The 22259-nt window shown below is 33.6% G+C and overlaps 3 protein-coding genes across 3 annotated transcripts; 1 reads left to right on the forward strand and 2 right to left on the reverse strand.

Annotated features, from left to right (window-relative positions):
- Nucleotides 1-1415: 1415 nt before the first annotated feature.
- Nucleotides 1416-3769, forward strand: LOC124823203 (tubulin alpha-5 chain). The gene is made up of 4 exons (XM_047295373.2): nucleotides 1416-1636; nucleotides 1721-1935; nucleotides 2009-2717; nucleotides 3210-3769. The coding sequence occupies exons 1-4, from the start codon at nucleotides 1524-1526 to the stop codon at nucleotides 3520-3522; spliced, it is 1350 nt and encodes a 449-aa protein (XP_047151329.1). The 5' UTR covers nucleotides 1416-1523; the 3' UTR covers nucleotides 3523-3769.
- A 3468-nt stretch (nucleotides 3770-7237) lies between these two features.
- Nucleotides 7238-8220, reverse strand: LOC124823204 (ethylene-responsive transcription factor ERN3-like). The gene has a single exon (XM_047295375.2). The coding sequence runs from the start codon at nucleotides 8193-8195 to the stop codon at nucleotides 7506-7508; it is 690 nt and encodes a 229-aa protein (XP_047151331.2). The 5' UTR covers nucleotides 8196-8220; the 3' UTR covers nucleotides 7238-7505.
- Nucleotides 8221-11025: 2805 nt separating this feature from the next.
- Nucleotides 11026-19711, reverse strand: EMB2734 (ARM repeat superfamily protein). The gene is made up of 20 exons (XM_047295376.2): nucleotides 18360-19711; nucleotides 18007-18210; nucleotides 17597-17701; nucleotides 17446-17511; nucleotides 17195-17359; nucleotides 16930-17004; nucleotides 16694-16848; nucleotides 16236-16371; nucleotides 16072-16141; nucleotides 15822-15949; nucleotides 15486-15542; nucleotides 14105-14290; nucleotides 13882-13974; nucleotides 13069-13154; nucleotides 12908-12974; nucleotides 12742-12808; nucleotides 12531-12667; nucleotides 12294-12385; nucleotides 12144-12210; nucleotides 11026-11677 (listed from the first exon to the last, which is right to left on the reverse strand). Exons 1-20 carry the CDS (start codon nucleotides 19581-19583, stop codon nucleotides 11513-11515), a joined length of 3345 nt encoding a protein of 1114 aa, XP_047151332.1. The 5' UTR covers nucleotides 19584-19711; the 3' UTR covers nucleotides 11026-11512.
- Between the last annotated feature and the right edge of the window lie 2548 nt (nucleotides 19712-22259).

The following is a 22259-nucleotide window of genomic DNA, read 5'->3' on the forward strand; positions in this document are numbered from 1 at the left end:
AATAATTTATTTATATTTTTGGAATAGATCTTATACAAGTGTCTTACAATGTCCTTTTTGATGTTATTGTTATCAACTTCATCATATTAAAAAAATATCATGATACTCGTTGTAACTTTCTTAACTCCTTAGTATAACTTTATATTCCCTTTTAGTTTATCATACAACACTTTTTTTAATTAAAAGTTATTAATAGTATGGTCATTCTTTTATGAAAAATATCCATGAACAAAGTCTTTGTTGATACTATTTAGCAATGAAATGGTATACAAAATATATCATTAAACTTGTTTTTACGGGGAAATTATGGTAATTGAAAATCTAAGTGCCATTTCATGTTTATTTTTTCTTTCTATCACTTGATTACTTATCACTAGTATTCACTAATGTTTTGTGATCCATGGTAGGTTTAGTCCGTGTTGATTAAAAAGTTAAAAGTTAACACGAAAGATGCATATGAAAACAATTTTAATTTAGGTTAGTATGGAACTTTCGAATATTTAGATTAACTTAAAGTAATTTTTTTTGCATAAAATTAAAAAAATAAAATCATTAAATTATCTTGAATCCATTGACAAGAAATAAACAAATTAAAACTAGATAAATATTTTAGATGATAAATTATATTGAAAGAGAATTTTGTGAGGCTACTGGAGAAGAAAATATGAAATATCATATTAATTGATATTATTTTTAAAAAATTATAATGATTATTTTGAATAAAGTGATTTTAAGTCTAATTTAATTATAAAAAATTGAAGTTGAATTTAAGATTTACATCTGATCATATTTGATGAAGAACAATTTTACTAAGATAAAAATATTTATATTTTAAGCGTGCTGATGATAGCATAGATCCACTGAATGATATATATAATTAAAATAAATTTTGAATGACTTTTATATTAAATTTTAAATGTAATTTAATTTTATCAAAAGATGAGATGTCTACATTATTTTTATATAATGTGAAATTATCTTATATCTTGAAATTTTCAATGATCACAAGAACTTTATTGATTAAATTGTTTTGTTTACTTTTAAATAGTCTTAAGTATATAACAATTTTTTGTAATGTAAAATATTTTTAAACACTCTTACTAATCCACGCTTAAATAAGTATATCATAATAAGTAATTGTATCACTAGAATATATAAGTATTAAAATGAGTGATATTTAATTTTTATAGAAAATAGTTTGATAATAGGGGAAAAATGAATAGGAAAAGTAAAATATAGAAAAAGAAAAAAAATGGTTAGGACAGGGCATGTACAGTGATGTATGAGATGCGGAAAGGATGGGATGCGAGGTTAGTGGGGTCGGATAGGCTGGCGGCAAACGGAGAGTGAAGAGACCCGGATTCTAAACGTTTATCAAATCCCATTTTTAAGGGTCATATTTGTAAACATACTCACACACACCTTCTCAAATCTCAAATCCCAAATCCCTAACCCTCCCTCTCTTCTTTCTTCTTCTTCCCATTCTTCCCAGCAGCCCAAAACCACCCCATCCAAATCCCAAAATGAGAGAAATCATCAGCATTCACATCGGTCAGGCCGGGATCCAGGTCGGAAACTCTTGCTGGGAACTCTACTGTCTCGAACATGGCATTCAGCCCGATGGCATGATGCCAAGGTCTTTCTCTTTTCTTTCTTTTTTCTTCTTCTGCTTCTCTACATTTCCTGCATTCTAACAATTTTTCCCTTTATTCCATCCCAGTGACACCTCCTTCGGAGTCGCACACGACGCCTTCAACACCTTCTTCAGTGAAACCGGATCCGGCAAGCATGTCCCGCGCGCTGTCTTTGTCGATCTTGAACCCACTGTCATCGATGAAGTCCGATGCGGCGCCTATCGCCAACTCTTCCACCCTGAACAACTCATCTCCGGCAAGGAAGATGCCGCCAACAACTTTGCCAGAGGCCACTACACCGGTATCCGTCTCTCACTCTCTGTCACACTCTCACTCTCTTAATTAAACCTAATTTTTGATTTTGCCCCTTTCAGTTGGCAAAGAGATCGTAGATCTGTGCCTCGACCGTGTCCGCAAGCTCGCCGACAACTGTACCGGTCTCCAGGGCTTCCTTGTCTTCAATGCCGTCGGCGGAGGAACCGGTTCCGGTCTTGGATCCCTCCTGTTGGAGCGTCTCTCCGTGGACTACGGCAAAAAGTCTAAACTGGGGTTCACCATTTATCCTTCCCCTCAGGTTTCAACCGCCGTCGTTGAACCCTACAACAGCGTCCTCTCCACCCACTCCCTCCTGGAGCACACCGACGTGGCTGTCCTGTTGGACAATGAAGCCATCTACGACATCTGCAGGAGATCCCTGGATATCGAGAGACCCACTTACACCAACCTGAACCGCCTCATCTCTCAGATCATTTCTTCCTTGACCACCTCCCTCAGGTTCGATGGCGCCATCAATGTCGACATCACTGAGTTCCAGACCAACCTTGTGCCTTACCCTCGCATCCATTTCATGCTCTCGTCCTATGCTCCGGTTATCTCTGCTGCCAAGGCCTACCATGAGCAATTGTCCGTGCCCGAGATCACCAATGCCGTGTTTGAGCCTGCCAGCATGATGGCCAAGTGTGATCCCAGACACGGGAAGTACATGGCTTGCTGCTTGATGTACCGTGGTGATGTTGTTCCCAAGGATGTCAATGCTGCAGTTGCTACCATCAAGACTAAGAGGACTGTGCAGTTTGTTGATTGGTATAATTTCTTTCAATCTGGATTTACTCACAAATGTTTACTGGATACGTTTTTTAAAAACTGAGATTTTATAAGTCAAGTTTTTATTCTTGATCTGAGAAAAACCGCATTTTCTTGTGAAACCAGACACCGTACGTTCATGTTTGCTTTCGCATTGAGTGATCTGAAATCATGTTGAGATACCAGTTAACATAATTGTGTTTAATGTTCACATGTTTTACTTGATTTTGTTTTACAGTTTTGTAGTGATTCTGGATACAAAATTGAAGCAACTTTTTGTGGTTTTTTACTTTGGATCGGTAGTTTTATGACACGGGATTCAGTATTTAATTTGCATGTTCTGAATCAGTCACTTGCGTTCAGAATTAAAATACTGGAGCATGTATCATTTTACTTCACAGTCATGTTTGCCAGATCAATTTGGCAAATGTCCATCTGAATACACTGTAAGTTGGTATGTGAAGTTGATGTTTGTTGTTGTTGTTGTGATAGGTGTCCTACTGGATTCAAGTGTGGTATCAACTACCAACCTCCTTCTGTTGTTCCTGGTGGTGACCTTGCTAAGGTGCAGCGCGCCGTATGCATGATCAGCAACAACACTGCGGTTGCTGAGGTGTTCTCTCGCATTGATCACAAGTTTGATCTGATGTACGCCAAGAGGGCCTTTGTGCACTGGTATGTTGGCGAGGGTATGGAGGAAGGTGAGTTCTCCGAGGCTCGTGAGGATCTGGCTGCTCTTGAGAAGGACTATGAAGAGGTTGGGGCTGAAGGAGCGGAAGATGAGGAGGAACCGGAGGATTATTGATAATTTAAGGTGTTACGACTGTAATTGTTTCGAGTAAAAGGGTATATGCTTCGTTACATTGCCCTGCACCCGTACTGTTCGTTCTTTTTTGTTTTTATTCCTGTGTGATATAGTTCATTCAAAACTGTGAAGTGGTCGATCGTCATTACGCTTCTATTTGGTGATTTAGGATTCTGTTGTTTGAGACATCAATCATGTATTCTGATCTGCCATGTCAAAATTTGATTTCTTATGTTTTTGTTCGCTATTTTTATCTGGTTTCCGTATTGATAACATAATGAAAATCAGGCTGAACATATCCTTCTGGAAATCATGTGACTAAATTGCAGATTTCTGGGCGGTTGTTCGAAAGGTTTTAATAGTCAGAGTCCGGTTGGTTTAAGTTTGGTGCAAGTGCCAAAAATTCTCGAGACTTGTGAATGAAATAAATAATAAAATTACTGAGATCATGGCATATGAAAAAAGTACATTTCCAAAATTTAGGAAGTTTGAATTTGGACATTTTAGATCGCGAGTTCCGATTGTGGTATTGAGGGAACCAGAGTTTTCTGAACGAACATGAAACGCCAGAATTGGGATGTACGAAGTTTGGGTTGGTTTGACCTAATACGGAACAACGCTTTAAAAAATGAACCTGACTCTAGAATTGATAATACGCAATCTGAGGGTGGTAAATTTGGCGGAAATTATATTTTCACGTAATTTTTGTCCTTATATTTAATATATATATATATATAGTCAGTCATAATATAGTCATTTTTTTATGTTTGTTGTCCAATTTTGAAAGTAAGATACAAGAATTACATAAAGTTAATGAATTTTCTTTCAAATAGTCCAATTTTAACATTTTTATTTAAAATTTTTAAGTTTAACTGTGCTTTTTAATTTCTGTAAAACAATTGAATTTTACCTTTTCTGTTAGTAATTAAGTTTCGATAAAATACATATAGTTGATTTTCATTTTTTAAGCTAAAATCAGTTTTAATCATACTATTACCCATTACTTAATAATTATGTGTCTGTCTAATGTGTATTGTATTCAGACATGTTACTATTATTATTTTCAATTCTTACACAAGATGATATTTATAAACCGAAGGTTAAAAATAAAAAACAAAAATAGTTATTTTAAATTTTGAAGAATGAAGGTCAAATAGAGACATTTTTTTACGATGAGAATAAAAAAATTATTTATTTAATAAAAAAACAGCAGTTATGAATTTTGGAGAAATGAAAGTAAATAACTTTATGAAAATGAAAATTAAACAACAGAAATGAACGTTTTTTAAAATTCAAATTTGAAGCAAAGAAGTAGTAAAAAATATTAGAAATGGGTTCGAAAAGAAAGTGAATGGACAGTGAAAGAAGCAGTGACGCATTTGGAACATAATTATTTCATGGTGACGCGTGGTTAAGAAGTGGTGGGTCCCACCCAACCCTCAATTTCAAACCAGTTATTCTCTCACTCACCTCATCAATAACATCAGTGGTTGGATTTCATTTATCAGAAATAGGGGATTAACTCCACAATCCCACGGCTCTCAACAAACCATTAATTTATTTATTTTATAATTTTTTCTACCATTTTTAATATTATGCATACAATCTTAAATTAAAATTATATGAAAGAGAACTTTCTTTTGAAAGGTGATTGATCATCTCTCCTCATAGTTGTAGTTATAGAGATCTTCGTTATTCGGCTTTAAATTATCTACCATGTCTCCATATGAATATGAAAAATCATCACCTCCTTAACAAAGTCAACATCAAATCAACGGAAGATACTTCTTTTAACATTGGAGAATCATATTAAATAATTCTAACAAATAGTATGATAAAAAATACTCTTGCAAGTGCTCTTCTTCTCTCAACTTCATTTAAATTTGTGTTTTACTTGCACAACTTCTTTGTTATGTTTAAGTTGAAATTCAAATCATGTTTCGTAAAAACTACTTTCATTGATCATATAATTTTTTTTGATAATTTTTTTAAGAAATCGGTAAAACCTCTCTTTTTAAAGGTGTTAACATATCAACACATTAATAAAGATAGTGAAATTTGCGTGCTTAAAATCGAGTCTAATTTGAATTTTCTTTACATGTTTGTAAAAATAATTATCTACTTTAAACGAGGGTTTTAGTAACTAGGAAGTAATTAACTATTCATTTTGGAATGAGTTCATTTGAGTTTGTCATTATTCTCTAAATTCATATGATAAGAAAATGTTTTTTTTTTTTACATTGAATTTTGTATAATATTATATTTTATTTACTTTGATTCTTACTTATTTTTAAAAATACAAATACAGTTTAAAGATATACAAACACAAATGAATTTTAAGTCTAATTAAATCAATAATTTCATATATTGAATTAAACTTAAATCCACTTTTTAACCAACACAAATAATATACAAATTTTATATTTATCATATATTTTTTACATACATGTATCCTACCTAGTTCAGATATCTATATATACTATCATTTAAAAAAAAAAATAAAAAGTTCGACTTCAATAGGAGGAAATAATATTAATTACGTCCCACCAAATCATTACAAATATATTAAATTAAGTATAAAAATAAGTTTTAATTGCGTTTTAATTTATCTATCTCGAATCAAGGTTTAAAGAAAAAGGACGAATGGAAGGGAAATTGAGAAAGAAATCACAAACTTCATAATTTTCTCACTTTGACCTATTTCTAAGTAACACTTTTCATTAAAAAAATATTTATAACTAAATTAGATTCTCGTGTAATAAAAAGCCAGATTCTATTTCCTTTTTCCTAATTCTTTTAAATGAAATACCGCTATAATCTATTCTATTTTTTTCTTATATATTGATAATTTTTATCTATTATCATCTTATTTCTCAATCTTGTTACAAAGTATATTACGGTTGAATTTTGAAATCTGTTTTAATTTTCTTCAAACACAAATGAAAAAATATTTCAAATTATTACCATTAAGCAATGAAATAATAACCAAATAACAAGATATAACTATAGCAAATTCCTTCCATCCCCAAATTTATATTTACTATCTGAGTTTTTTTTATGAATAGTTATTAAAAAATGCATATCTATTATAACTATTGAACCAATCCACATGTTATAATAGATTAATTTTATCCATCATATATAAAGTTATTTATGTTCTAGTGCATGTTTTACATTTAAGCGTGTTTAGTATAATAATCACAAAATATTATAAATTTTCTTTGAAATTAAAATGTAAATCTAAGTCTCGATTAGAAATGAGAAAGTGAAACATCCTGTAAGGACGAAAGATTTATAAATATATTATGTTAAGGTTTTGGATTAAAAACTATGTATATGCTTTTAGAATTGGATTCAGGTTTGATTATTGTTGTCTCTCTGCAACCAATTTCCTTTTTTATAAACCCAACATTCTTTTCTAAGTTCATGCATGTGGATGTCCAATCTTAGTTTATGAAGATCGTGTTTCTTTTTTTATTTGTTCATCATCAAACCAGAATCAAACCTTATTGATTTAAGAGGCTTTCATTTAGTTTTTATCAACTTGTGTCCAAAGGTGTAAGCGCCATGATTTTAATAGCTATGAACTCGGGTTTAACCTTGTGTTTGATAAAAGGTCTAAGAGATACGATCCTCTGTTCGTTGCAAATTGATGTCCAACCTTCGATATGATTTGTTATCAGTACAAGTTCAAAGATGTAAAATTTGTGGATTTGATCGTTACCTAGTTCAATCTTGACAATAAGTCATCACGAACTCGCAAATATTTAATGGGTTAACTTTGAGTAGCTGAAAAGAACTCTACAGAGTAAAACTTGCTTGGTGAGAATTCTGTGCTCTTGATTCATCCTCTAGAGAAAATGACATGAAAAGAAGGTGATATTACACAAACTAAGTATTATATATACTAGTTAAACCACTAAATGCCATTTCAGAACTCTCTTCCTCATCAAATATGTTGAGAAGAGACTGAAAGATAGATATCAAGTGAAGCAGAAAAAGTGAGAGAGAGGATAATTGACATCATATTCATATGTATCCTCGAAATGGTGACACTCATTCGTTGCATATACCGAGTCTGGTAATTGCCTTTCTACACTGAATCCATCTTTTGGTAATGGTAATTCGTTAATCCTTTGTTGGGAAAAAGGCCAAGAAGAGAAATCAAGCTGAGATGCATCTGGTGTGATACCCATCACACAATTGATCATATTCATATCCAGTCCATACATATTATCAGAGACCTGGTTCTGAACCACAAACAAAGACTTATCACCTTCACCACTAAAAGCAGAGGTTTCTTCCATGACCATGATGTTATTCATGGTACTACCATTTGGAGTAGTTGCACCTTGCAAAGATGGACTTACACCAGAGGGCTGGTTTTGAACTTGAGTTTGATTTGACATGGCTTTACGATGAAGAAGATTTCTGAGTTTTAGAGAAATAGGAGAATTTGTAGCAATGGTGGTACAGGGCTGAGTAGAGAAATTGGTGCGAGTGTTTGAACCTCTAAGGAGACATGCAGCTTCATCATAAGCTCGAGCAGCTTCCTCAGCAGTTTGGTAAGTACCAAGCCACATCCTGATCTTCTTTGACGTGTCTTTGATCTCTGCAGCCCATTTCCCTGAAGCCCTTTGTCTCACTCCAACAAACTTGTTCTTGTTCTTCATCTTCACTTTCGTCCTTTGCTTTTGATCTTCCATACCCGTCAATGCAAGTGCAATACATAACAAAAACAAGTATATATATATATATATAGTACATACATGTGAAGCTTGAAAAATGTCATTGAGTTGCTTTGAGTAGTGGAAAGCTCGTATTTTGTTTGTTGTGGGGATTGTATTTGGCTTGTAGTTGTAGTAGTGGTTGTCCTCACTTATGATCACCCTGGCTTGGATTGGTCAACCGAATTGAGACAAAGCCTAATTCGTGATGACCACTTACATAAGATGTTGTAAATTTTAATGTTGTTCCTGTGCATTTCTGCAAAATGCACGGGGCCATGTGGCTTTATTTTATGGAAACAAGAAGGAAAAAAATAATAATTGTACGTTTTTTCCACCTTGAAATCACACCACTTACATTTCATGGTCGTAGAATGTGACATATGACCTATTTCAGAGCCAACCACAATGTCTTAACTTTTGTTTTTGTCTCCTAGCATGTGTGTGTATGTATGTCGTTTCTCACCTAACTTGTTAAAATGCATTCTCCTTACCTTAACCATGTGTTTCATTTGTTCAAGCGCAGTATATTTGGTGATAAAAACAGTTCCACTAATGAACATCTGAAGTGGAAAATCCATGACACCATGTCTCAGTCTTGAACAATGGGGTTTTGTGTATATGATGTTGTCTTTTTCCAGCCAATTGCCCATCACATAAATGCGACATATATTCATTGTCTCATTGTTGGTTGACTTATCTATGGAAATGTGTGTTGAAACTTGTTTTCATCAGAATTTTGATTCTTCTTATTAATGGGTGTTGAATTGGACAGGAATTGCCACTTCCGTTGCTAATGCCGATCAAACCCACAAGCCATTAACCAAGTTGAACGGAAATATTTAGAAAAACGTCATACAAAGTCAAATGTAAGTATTTAAATAAATAATCACATTTAAAAATGTAAATTAAACATTTAAGATTTGTCTTATTTTATGATTATCTTATCTTTGAGTCAAATGAAGTTAAATATTGTACCACTACTCATAATATTATCAACTAATTACTTTAACTATCCATACTTACCAATAAATATGACACATTCTCATTGGAATAAATACTTTTAATCTCATGTTCTCTTCTATATTCATATTTTTCTATGTTTTTATTAAATTAAGCTTTCGAGAATATTCTGTAAGTATATCTTACTTCAGTTTTATTCATATATCAATAAACCAATCTCTACCTTGAACGACTCACTCTTTTTTGACAAAAAAAATTCAAAAATATATTTTTTTTACTTACAAATATATTATATATAAATTTTATCTACGAATAAATTATTTGCAAATCTTATTTACGAATTAAAACTATAAATTAATTCATAGATAATTTTCTACTGACCAAATACTAATAAATCAGATATCACAGATAAATTATCTAAGACGTGTGTGCTGTAGGAATAAAGGACGAGAGAAAGAACAGATTTTGGCTTCTATATGGAGATTATAGATGTATGCGGCTAACTGGCAGTAGCACGAGGTAAGTTACGGCAGAGGCAATGAGGGAAGTTATCGCAGAGGCAATGTGGTAGGTCCGTGCTGCTGTTGCTGCTTTATGTGATGAACTTTTGGTGTTCACAGAATATTCATGGCAGAGAAGAATTTGTTTATTTACTCATTATTACTTGATTTATTTTTAATTTTCGTATTTAAGTTATGAACTAACAAAATAAAACATCATTTGCAGTAAGACATTGTTGTGAACAAAATCAACTTCTTGTAAAAGTTCATTCTATTAAGGAAAGTACGAAATTATAATATACACAGCCATACCTACACTATTTTTTTTTTCATAAATGAGTAAAAAGGTATTTTTTTAAAAGTCGAAAACATCTTATCAATTTTACACTGTTTCATATACATACAACAATCCCAATCAATCGATGTATCTTTGACTTAAAAGAATCTTATTCGTACTTCAGAAATTGTAGGATCAATGCTTCCTATAATTCCCTTTTAAATGGCCATCTGCAATAGTGATGCTTATGCCTTACGATTATCGAGGCATGAACTTTTCCCCTCAATGATTGCATATATCAATGGCTATCATCACGGGTTACTGCTTTATAACTGTACCTATAAAGACATTGAATAAAAATTAATAACTTAATAATTAAATTGGTATTAATAAAAGAATAATGTAATTTATAAGATAATATTAAAAATATATAATATAGCTTTTTAACTTAAAGAGTAAGAAAATTATTTAATAAATCTTAAAAAAAATACGTATAAAAGTTCAAAACAAAAATATCATCAAACTTAAATTTAAATGAAATACAGTCATGTCTATTAATAATATAATTAAAAATTAAAAATTAAAAATCAAAACAATATTAATATATTATAAAGTTAAAAAACCGTATATTAAAATAATTTGTAGATTAATATAAGCAAATATTATGTTTCTTAGATAAATTAATGACCATGGATAGCATAACTTCCACCTATTTATATTTTTCTTTAAACATATAAACTACTTCTAAAATACCAAATCGCGCCAATTTTAAGCATTGATAATTTTTATCAGTTTGAGCAGTTGATATCTAATTTTAAGGGTCAATTGGTTCAAATTTAATAAACAAACAGATAAAACGCGGTCAGTCCAAATTGGAAAAGCATGACTTTGGAGTGAAAAGGACCTATCCACACTTTCCACTCAAGACAATAATTTTACAAAAAGCAGCTACACCTCTTGAGAGACCCAGCTTAGTCCAAATCATATTCTTCAGCCTCAGCTTAATTGTGAACAAATGATGGATTTGAAAAACAAGTTTTGCAACCTTAATGGATAAATAGCATTAAAATTTCATATGGTACACTTAATACTGTCTGATATTGAAATAAAACAAATACAATAATAGGCCAAAACTGCAAGAATTGCCCCAAAGACAACCCTATATTCTCACGCGATATGGTAAGAAAAAACAATAAGAGGAATAGAACGAGAAGCTCCCACACCACAATTGCCTAACATGCTCTTTTGGACTCAATCGGACTATTAACACTCATAATATACACATTCTACAGGAAGTTCCCTTTCCAATCACAATTGACTCTGCATTCTCAAAACTGAAGCCACCATGTTGCTGCTATAAAACACCATGCAAGAATGAATGATGGAAACCATCTTATGGCAAAAAGAATGAGTAACAAATAGAGACCACCAAACTGGAAAAAGCTTGTTCCCAAGAAGAGCAATACACCAAATGCCAAGCCAGGATGCTATGAAGAAATGATGGATTGTAAAGGCAGTGAAAACTATGAAGAAAGGATGGATTGCAATGCAATCTGTTGCTGTGGCTGCAAAGATGACCATGTAGAAGCAAAAGTAGAGGGTGGTAAAGTTTGCTGGAGCTGTCTCAGTAAATTAACCATACGGCCAGCTGTTTGTTCTGTCGCAAGGTCCTTACCAGCACATAAAACCTGTCGCAAAGGGCATTAAATACAAAAGCAATACCAAATAAATATAATATAAAGCATACACATTATCCAAAAAAAAACATTCGCTACATGTGCCCCTTGATTACTGGAACAGAAGAATGACCGTTGCATAAACACTACGGTATTGGTGGGATTAATGCATGAAGCGAAAATGTCAGCTATGTATACATGGCATTGTAAGTATGAAAAGGGCACTGGCTCCTCAAACGAAAGAACACTACTGAAATGATTTCATGACATCAACTAAAATAATGAATGTCTTATAAAGTATGGTACGTTCTTAGTTGACAAGCTAGAGAAGTGATCACATTCTCCTTATGACTTGATTTATATACAAGTCCTTTCACAAAAAACAAAAAGGTCTACTCATTCCTACCAGTAAAAAACAGTTAAAAACCCTCAAGTTCAGGAAAGCAAATGAAATTTGGAGTGGCAAGAAAAAATTAACCTCCGCGAACACTCCAACTATTTTTGGAAGGTATTGATTGTTTGGGCCCAGCAGCTCCCTGTCCGACCTGCAAATAAACACGACAATTAGAACACCAGAAAAATAAGCATGAGCAAACCAGAAAATTGAAAAGAGGAATTATGGCCCAACCTCTCCGCCATTAAACAAAGTTGATCGTGAACAACTTTGGCCTCAATCAAATCACCTTTTATTGGCAAACAGTTTAGCCATGCGGGGACTACCTGCAAACATAACAGAAAATTAGCAAAATTATAATTTCAACCAAAAAAAATAAAGTCAGGCTCAGGATTGCTTGTAATAATGATAGACATAATCAGGAACCAAAACCCTAGAAACGGGTTATAAACTACAAGAACAATTAATGACCTGGGCAGAATCAATACTGTCCCGATGAAATTGGCAAATTTTTCCCAGAGCAGATACAGCATTGTCATATGCCATTACATTATCTGCATGAAGAGCATTAGGATGCTGGATCACAGTATTTAACCTCGAAAGAGCCTCTGCAATAAAACACTTACTCGTTACTGCATGAAATAGAGCATTTTACAAGTTTATTAATGTATATCAACCGTACCTCCAACCAGTGGTTTGAACACAGATCCACCAAACTCTGCACAAACACCAAGGCCATAGACAGCAGCCTGCGAAAATGCAAGGAAATACCAATATCAACAATCAAACAGCTTATACAATAAAAATGGTTTTAAAATGCTAACCAACAGAGAGGGCCTAATCCTAACCTGTCTGACATCAGGAGTCTCATCATTGCAGGCTTCCAACAGGAATGGGAGATATGTATCATAATACCTGGTCAATTGGCATGTAAAAATGGTTAATAACACGTCTTCATAATTATCACTGCACGCTAAAAAGGAAACCTAGTACAACAAATGGATTCTACTTGATAGCAGCTTCACGACACTGCTCTGCAACATCATCAAAAATACAAATTGCAATCCTTCTCTCTTCAGGAGTCTTGTCCCTTCCCTGTTTCCGAAATATTAAACAAAAATTAAAAACCATGACATACATGTCTTATTTCTTGAAAATCATGCTTGAAATTAATAAGATGGCACCAAAAGCCTTTAAGAAATCTACTTGGGATGATAGAATAAACCATTCAAATAACAGAATGTGGCTAAACCTTAGAGCTTAATCATGGTAGACTATCATTTCATGAAAGAAAAACAAGAGTATTATGCAAGCTAGCTTGCACTGGAGAACGAAAATAAACATGAGCTTTATAAGGTTAAGTGTAAATAATAGAGAACAAAGACAAAGAGATCTCATATTATAAACGTATAGGATTGAATTATGTGCTCCACAAGTATATCTCTAGATCTATACCTGGAGTTGCACTCAATCACCACTCAATTCAAAATCTCAGAAAAATTGATGATTCGTTTGTAAACAAAACTTTAGGGTGATCATCTCACTCTTTCCTTTATGAAGTAAAGATTTATTGATATTATAAATGCTTGAATATGGCATAAGGAATGCATTTTACAAGATTACCAAGTACAGAAGCATATTGACAAACAAGCTGTCAATCTGTTCAAATGGCCAAGTTCAAAAATTAGCAGCATGTACATCTTCAAAATCAATTCCATAATTCACACCAAAAGAAAATACAGAAGATAAGGCCAGAAGCTGAATGAATGAATGGAAATAGAAAATGTATAAAATAGAATTACTAGCTTCCTCAAAAACATACCCACATAGGTGTCAAATATGACGACAGTTCATCAAAGAAAGGTAAGAAGGAGGCTTTGAAGGTTTTGATCAAAGTTCCCAATATCTCACCCACCTGCAACAATGTAATGTATACGTAAATTAGAAGACCACGAACTGAACTGTAAAAACTTAAAAACACAGATGGCAACAATCTAGTAGTTATGATATCTTCAACTATTTCAGATTAGATTAAAAAAACTAACTTGGTCAAAAACTTCTTCCTCTTGTTCATTTTCCTCTTTAATAAGTTCTCCCTCTTCGGCATCAAAATCTTCAGCTTGGGTCCTCTCAGCCCTCTCCCGTTTTCTGCTTGAACTAGCTGTGATCACCTGCTTAATCTCGTCAACAACAGATTTGACCTGGCTTTCGTCCAAAAGCATCCCAGAGATCTAAAGGAGGAAACAGAAACTTTGAAACACATCCAAAGCAGATTTATAATGCACTATAGGAAAGGAGGGGGAAAAACAAAAAAGACAAAAGAAATGGATCAATAATTACCCAAACATCTGACAAAACAACTCGTAATATTCATGCACACTACTTAACAAAAAGTAATGCACGTGAAATGGAAGAAAATAAACAACAATGTAGCCTTCTCTCACAAGGCATGGTTTACTTGAATCTAATGACACCAAAATATTCTAATACAGTGAATCGTGTTTATAGAAAAACCACAGACCTCAATATTGCTTAATAGTTTCACCAATAAAATCTTCAGTCTCACTCTACCTCTAGACAGAATGTTAACCTAGATGAGCTCCCCTTAATAGGGCCTCCTAGTGAGATTGAACAAAAGCCAAAAATGCAGTGGTTGAAAAAGATTCCATTAGAAAATGAACTTTAAACCTAACTCAACCTCACAAGCTTATGAAGTGAAGTTTGCATCGTACTCATTATGATTTTGCTTTATTTCTAGTCAATTTGGAATTTCCAACAGATTCAATCAACATAATAGGAATTAAATTACCTGATAAAAAAACTCTTTAAATAGTTATTTATAATGGGATACTAGAAAAGGCTGAGCAGAAATAAAAGGAGGCAAACTTCACATAGAAGCCAAATTTCATATGGAACAAATATTACAAATCTACAACTATATTGACTAAAATATGAAGTGCACCTATCATGAAACATTTATGAAACAGGCAGTTGTAAGTGCAAAATAAAAAGATTGTAACCAAGTCAACTACCAATTTAAACCCCCCTACAAACCAAACATCAACAAGGAAGTAACCAAACTATAAAATTTAGTTTTTATTTGCCAATTGACAACAAAACCTAGAAGGGGTTGCATTGGTTAGAAGAATAAATCATAGCAGTTCCATTGAGGTTCTTCATAGACTTCTATTTTTAAATAATAATAATGATAAACATCAAACTTTAATTATAAGTAATAACATCAACTTCGCTAAGATATATTCAATAGTCATGGCCTTGTACAATACATAGAAATTCCTTCAAAAAAGGCAAGGGCATTATATATATATATATATATATACACACACACACACACACACACACACACACACACACACACACACACACACACACACATATATGACAATGTTGTTGCATGATCCAAACCTGTAAGCATTCATTTAATGAATCCAACATGCTTGCACAAATCTCCGTGTCAGGTTCCTGCAAAACAAAGAGATGGGAAAATCTTAGCAAGGAAACGTCAAGGAATAGATAAGTCAGGCAAAGCTCACCACAAATATAATCTACACAAACCTTGGTCCTCAAACTCAAGCCACAACTGAGTCACATAAACTACTCACAAACGTTTACTTGAATATTTAAAACTATGAACATTTTTTTAATTTCAAATCAAATAAAAAAGATATCCACTTCTAAAAAGCACACATAAATTCCAAAATAACACAACTAAGAATGGATAAACCTTGGATAACAATTTACCTTGTGCAATGCTTCCACCAGAGCAGGGATTACACTATCAGTCAAAAATTTCAAATAGGATAAATCTCGACCTTGAGATTGCCCCTTCTCTATAGCTAACTTTGCAGATCGCAATAGCTCCGGCATTGCTGTAGTGTTGATGGAAATTATAACAATTAAACAGTTACGGTAATGATTATAAATCCCTTTAACTGTGTAAGGAAAAATTAATGGTGAAAAAATCATACACAAGAACAATAATTTTTTATACCTGAAACAGCTGCCTTCCTGACCTCCTCATGGAAATAAAATTTAAGGAGTGGAACTAAAATTCCAGCGACCTGTATATCATTCAAATTATTAACATGGGAAAATATGTAAAAAGACACAGTAAGAAATCTCAATGCCTAAAGGGATTCAAAGTAACATTCTAACCTGATCAATCCATGGAAAGAATCCTTCCTTCAGCTCATCAGCATAGCAACAAAGCATGTTACACGCTGTAGCTTTCTCCTCTAAAACACTAGTCTTGATCCCAATTCGCTTGTCCCCAAGAGTAATAGTTTCCATACTACAATGGATAAACAAAAGTTGGTTTGAATCATTCATCCTAAACAAAAAATGTATTGATGCGCAGTTCTGATTCTCCAGTAGAATAAAATTGTTATTAGAAAATGAGAATGTGCATTAGGATTTTGTAGATATTAGTTTTATGTGGTCATGGTGGTGACGGTGATCATAATAAAAAAGACTAGAGTAAAGTAATATGTGTGCCTTAACGTTTAAGGCTTAAACTATTGGTGAACAGAACCAAAATGACAAGAAGTGCAGTAGATGCGAACATTATTAAAGAAAGACTAAAATTCATAATTGAGAAGGACTAAAATTGAGACCTTTCATCGTCAGAATCATCAATATCATTGTCTGAATCAGCTGATGTAATGGTTACATCGGGCTTAAGTGAAGCAGATTTAAGCAATGGAGGCATAACAAACTCCATGTAAGGAAGAAAATCTTGTCCTAGACATTTGCAGAGTCTAGCCCATGCCTGGAACAAATTAAAGTCATTAGACTAAAATTCCGATAGGCATTCATGCATATGCTATATAAATAATAACAGAAAACATACCTGTAGCATGTAACTTGTTGTTGGATCATCAGTCTCCAGTTGAGATACTTGAAGGGACATGAGAACTTCCATAACCTTTAGCGCATATAAATATTAAAATCATGAGATCTAGCTGAACATATAGAGAAGGAAGTGTTTAAAGAAGTTTCAGAAGCACCTAACTCAACTATTTTTCCAAATAATGATAAGCAGTATAAAATGTGAATATACAATACCAACCATACATTCTTGCAAATCAAAAAATAAAGTACCAAGAAACACCTACCTGCTTAGCATCTGCCCTAAACTTCTCCTTCCCAACAGCCATTCCAACCAAACTGATACACTCCATGGACTTAGCACGAAGCATCCGGTTAGATTTGTCAGTCGCATTAATCAATATAGCCTTGAGATAAGGCATTACAGCATCGTAATATTTTTGGAAGTGTTCCTAAGAAAGACCATGGTATTAAATGAGCAATCCAAAGAAAAGTAATCATTATAAATGTCGATTGAATAAAGAAGTTCCCAAAGTACCTGAGAAGAATCAGCAACTGATGCCAAAGCAGTTAAGGCACCTTCTTGAACCATCTGCTTACCGTTCTGAAACGTTTGTAGAGAATATCCAAAATTAAGGAAAAATTCAATTATATAATTCAGTAAAATGACCATAATAGCATTAACATACCTGAAGAAGTACAAGCAGTTTGCTGACAATTCCATCTAAATATGGCGTTAAAATATCAGGTGTGCAGTTCTCACTGAAGTTGAGAACTGCAGAAGCAGCATGTGCCTGTGTAAACAATATTTTGAGAATAATTACACTATGAAGCTTATTTAATTAACTCCACTTACAAATCACTCAATGACTAAAGAATAAGAGAAACAAATCATACACATTTCATATAATTGCAGTATATTCGTATAAACTTAACTTGCATAAAGTAAAATTGCAATTGTTCTTTACAATATATATTGTAAACAATCCGTGCTTAATAATATCCACTGAAAGAATCAGAAAATTTTCATTTCTAAAACATTGAGCAAAAAATTATAGGCAATAATAAAGAAAATAAAGTAGATATAAGGCCAGTGTACCTGTACACGAGGATTCTGAAAATCATCCATTGCTCCAGCTAATGCTGGCAACACTCCTTGGTGATATTTAACTTGCAAATCCGGACCCAAATCAGTAGATAGTTGCCCAATGGCATTAATGGCTGCCCACCTTACACGGGGGTGTTGGTCAGGAAAGGAGTTTAATACCATGGCCACCACTTGTTCCAAATTTTTTATCATGACCTGTAGCAATCAAAAGAAGAAAATTAAAACACAGTAGCACACACTCACCCGAACACAAATATTTTTAAACAAAAATAAATAATTCATCACGATCAACTACAACTAACACATGTAGTTATTGCAACAGAGCAGACATCTCCAATGCATACCTTCGAGCAGCCTTCAGCTATCTGAGCAAGTGCTATAAGTGCAGCATGGCGTTTTTGCCATTCCGGAGCGGCTAAGTAAGCGGGCAACTGTTCAGACGCAACCGGAACAATGGTATTTCCACCCAACGATATAGAGAGCCTATCCAAGCACTCTTGCCCCACACTGTAATTACTGGTTTCACCAGCATCCTCATCCTCTGTCTCGGCACTGTGCCACGCAGGATCGTCCTCGATATCAAGAAGCATCTTCATGAGTATTGCAAACAACCTACTAATAAACTGCGGCAACTTCCTCATCATTCCAGGGGCACGCTCCCTTGCCTCGGCGAGAGTGATCACAAACTCAATCGCCAAATGCCGAGTTCCCTCCTCTAAGGACTCGGCCTCGGCAATCTGCAACATGGCGCCAACGACATCCACAAGCTGCCGCCGCAAAAACCTTGGCTCAGTGCCCGCGAGCTCGATGAGAAGCTCGAGCGCCTCTTGAGCAGTGGCCTCTTGGCCAGAATTAAGAGCCTCAGTCAAAGTGCGCATCATTGCGGGCAGCAGGTCCTGGAACCGGTCACGATCGGCGGACCCGGAGAGGCACTGAATGAAATTAATAACAGCATTAAGCGCAGCAATTCGGACATCAGGATTAACGGATGGATTGGTGAGGCACTGTAGGAAGATATCATGAAGGTGCTTGATGTGAGGAGTGAGAGAATCGCCGATGTACTGCGATAGCTGGGCGAAGATTAAGAACGCAGATTCCTGAAGCTTAGGGGAATCGGAAGACACGCACTGGAACATGAAAGGGAGAAGTTCCGGCCAATCGTTATCCGGTAGAATTCCAGAGGCAAGTTCGGATATGGTGTCGCAAAGTTTCTTGGAGATTGATTTGGAGTTCTCAGTTTGAATCGAGGAGAGGAGGAGCGATTTGAGGGAGGACTGCGTCTGTGGAGAGAGGCGAGGCCAGAGGTAGGAGTCATCGCGAGTGAGCTGCTTCCGGAGGAGGATTGCGGACATGGCACGTCCCTCGTGGTGAGGCGATGAGTGGAGGAGGTGCGCGAGCTTCAAAGAGAGGTTATCGGGATCATTTTGTTTGCAGAGGTTGAAGAGAGTCTCCGCGTGGGAACGCTGCTCGTTGGAGGAAGACATCAGGTGCGAGATCAGCGTCTCGAAAGCAGTTGGATCGGCACCGAGGATGGCGGCCACCTGCGATTGCTGCACCCCGGGATCCATGGCGGCTAGGAGAAAAAAATGAAGATGATAAGGGGCGACAGAGCACGCGAGGTTAGGGTTTTTGATTGATGATGAGAGAATTGCGTCGCCACTCTCTTCTCCCTCGGGGTGTGTGAGTTTGTGTGTCCTTTTATATATACTACTGCTGCGGGTGTGGGGAGTTTGCTGTATTGTGTTGTTACTTGTGGTTTATTTATGGATGGTAATATTAGTGCCAAAAGGGTTAGGTTACCGTGCACAGGAGTGGGGGCTAATTAGGACAACCACATATTTTTATTAGCTGTGTTTTTTTTCTTCTAAGTCATCAATCATCATTAGCCTGTGCTTTTTTGTTCTTCTTTTTTCCATGCTTAAATTTAATTTATTACATATATTTATGTTTAAAATACCTAATGATTGGTCCTTTTAACTAAATTAATTTAATAGTTTAAAGGGTTAGTTTAGTTGTAAACTTCTTTTTTATTTTGAGAGATATTGGATTTTGTAAATGGTTTTTGGTGTTGACCATTTTTTACCTCTTCTATTCTTATATTTTTTACTGTTCATTCCCTTAAAAGTTATTTATAAACATTAAAGTTGTTTTTACTGCATGATTATACTAATCAATAAAAATCAAAACATTTCATAATCTTTTATGAAAATTTTCAAATATTTCTATACCATGATGATTATAAAATATAATAAATAAAAAATTATGTCCTTATATTTTATGTATGTCAATTACTTTTCTAAATAATCTATTATACTAATTATATATTTTTAATTAACTTTTAATTTTTACTGTCATAAAAAATAAGAACGCATACTCATTGATGCATGTACTTCCAGTTGTATTTTTAATAAATATTAATATATTGTAAATTACAAATAAAGTACAATTAAACCGTAAAATAATTTTCAAATGTAATAATTGTGTTGTTAGTTAGTAGTTAATTAGCTATAAACATGCATGTTAATGTTATTTGGGGGTTTTATTCTTAAAATTATCAAATTTTATAATGAATTCAACTTGATAGTTTTCTTCTTCTTTCTTTACCAGGTGTTAAGGAGATTTAATGTCTTGACTTGTTCTTTATCTAAAGAAATTTAATTTATAATGATTGTCTAAAAGAAATGGATGAATACTCTGTTATATATTAAAATATGATTCATTCCTAATCTAATATACATTGAATTATTAAGAAACTCAACTTATTGTTGTATAAAGACATGGATGAATATTGTATTGTATATTAAATATGATTCATTTCTAACTTAATATATGTTGAATTATTATGTTGATACGTACTTTATTTATTCTTATTTCGTCATCAAAATATTACACAAAGAGACTTAATTATATTGGCCTATGATTTAAGTCAAAATTTAAAACGGTCCGAGTTCATCTAGACAAAAACTCAAACTATAAATATAAATAACATATCTCACCAAATAGATTAATTAAGGTTATTAATTACTTTATTTGTTATTTTTTTATATACTATACTAACTTTGGATGTCAAAGTTTTATGTGTATAACTCATTTTCATCTTAAAAAAACGAATACTCAAGACAGTTATAAGTAGTCCATAAATTGAAAGTTAAAAATGTTTAAAGTATATTTAAAAGTTTTTATATATACATATTTGATTATATAAAAACAAATACATTTTCCTTTTGCTTATGATATTTTGTTATTTTGTAGGCATATGTGAGACATTGGGACTATTTTGTAATAAATTAGTTTGGGAATTAATGTTAAAGTAACATTAACAAATTGACCACGTGAATATAGGAGTACAACCATACTTAACAAATTAGAAACAGAAGATTTTTTAAATAAGTTATATTGTATTTGTCCTACAAACTCTCTTGGTCTCTATACTTACATATCATGCAATCATTTTGGTTTTTCAAATGGTGTTTACTAATATATAAATAAATAAATGAGTATTGCAATTATAAGATTTATGGACATGTAGAAGTTGAAATGCACTAAGGAAAAACTAATAAAATATTGAATAGATTAAAATATAAATAAATATATAATTCCTGTTTAAATTTTATTAGTTTTACGTGAATAACTATGAGCTGTTTCTTATTACACCTTCCTGTTTTTATTTTCGCACCCCATAAATATAGTGAAATAATTGTTTTATCCTCGCTTTCTTCCCTTTTGTACAACCTTATACTGATGATGGTGATTCTCTCCGTCCCCATTGCAATAGCCAGATCCACCATGAAAAGGAATGAGAAGAAGAATTGTTGGGGTGCGGGAAGAAGGAAAAAAAAACGTGGGGTGGGTTTAGGAGAAAGGAAAAGAAGGAGCCTATGACAAATTTACAGTAGAATTACCATGATAAATCCTTTCCTTCCTCTCGCGTCTTCTCTTCTTCTTCTTTTTTCTTTTTCTTTTTATTCTTTGAAATCCTCTATTGCATTTCTCATAATCTCCAGTATTCGTTGGGATTGGATGTAATGACCTCACTGTGATGTAATTTTCATGCTCAATATATCGTTGTTTGTTCATATGCTCTTTCTTGAATTTATTATCATTGTACGAAAATATTATGTTATTTGAATGTCTTTAATTACTGGAAAGTAACTTTGAACATGAACGTAGATAGAGCACTTAAGTGATTTGGGATCTAGGGATAGACTCAATAACTTGATCATTCTTAACATGGGACTTAATGC

Source organism: Vigna umbellata, chromosome 1 (assembly GCF_029865625.1).
Source record: "Vigna umbellata cultivar VRB3 chromosome 1, Vumbellata_1.0, whole genome shotgun sequence".
NCBI classification, from domain to species: Eukaryota; Viridiplantae; Streptophyta; class Magnoliopsida; order Fabales; family Fabaceae; genus Vigna; species Vigna umbellata.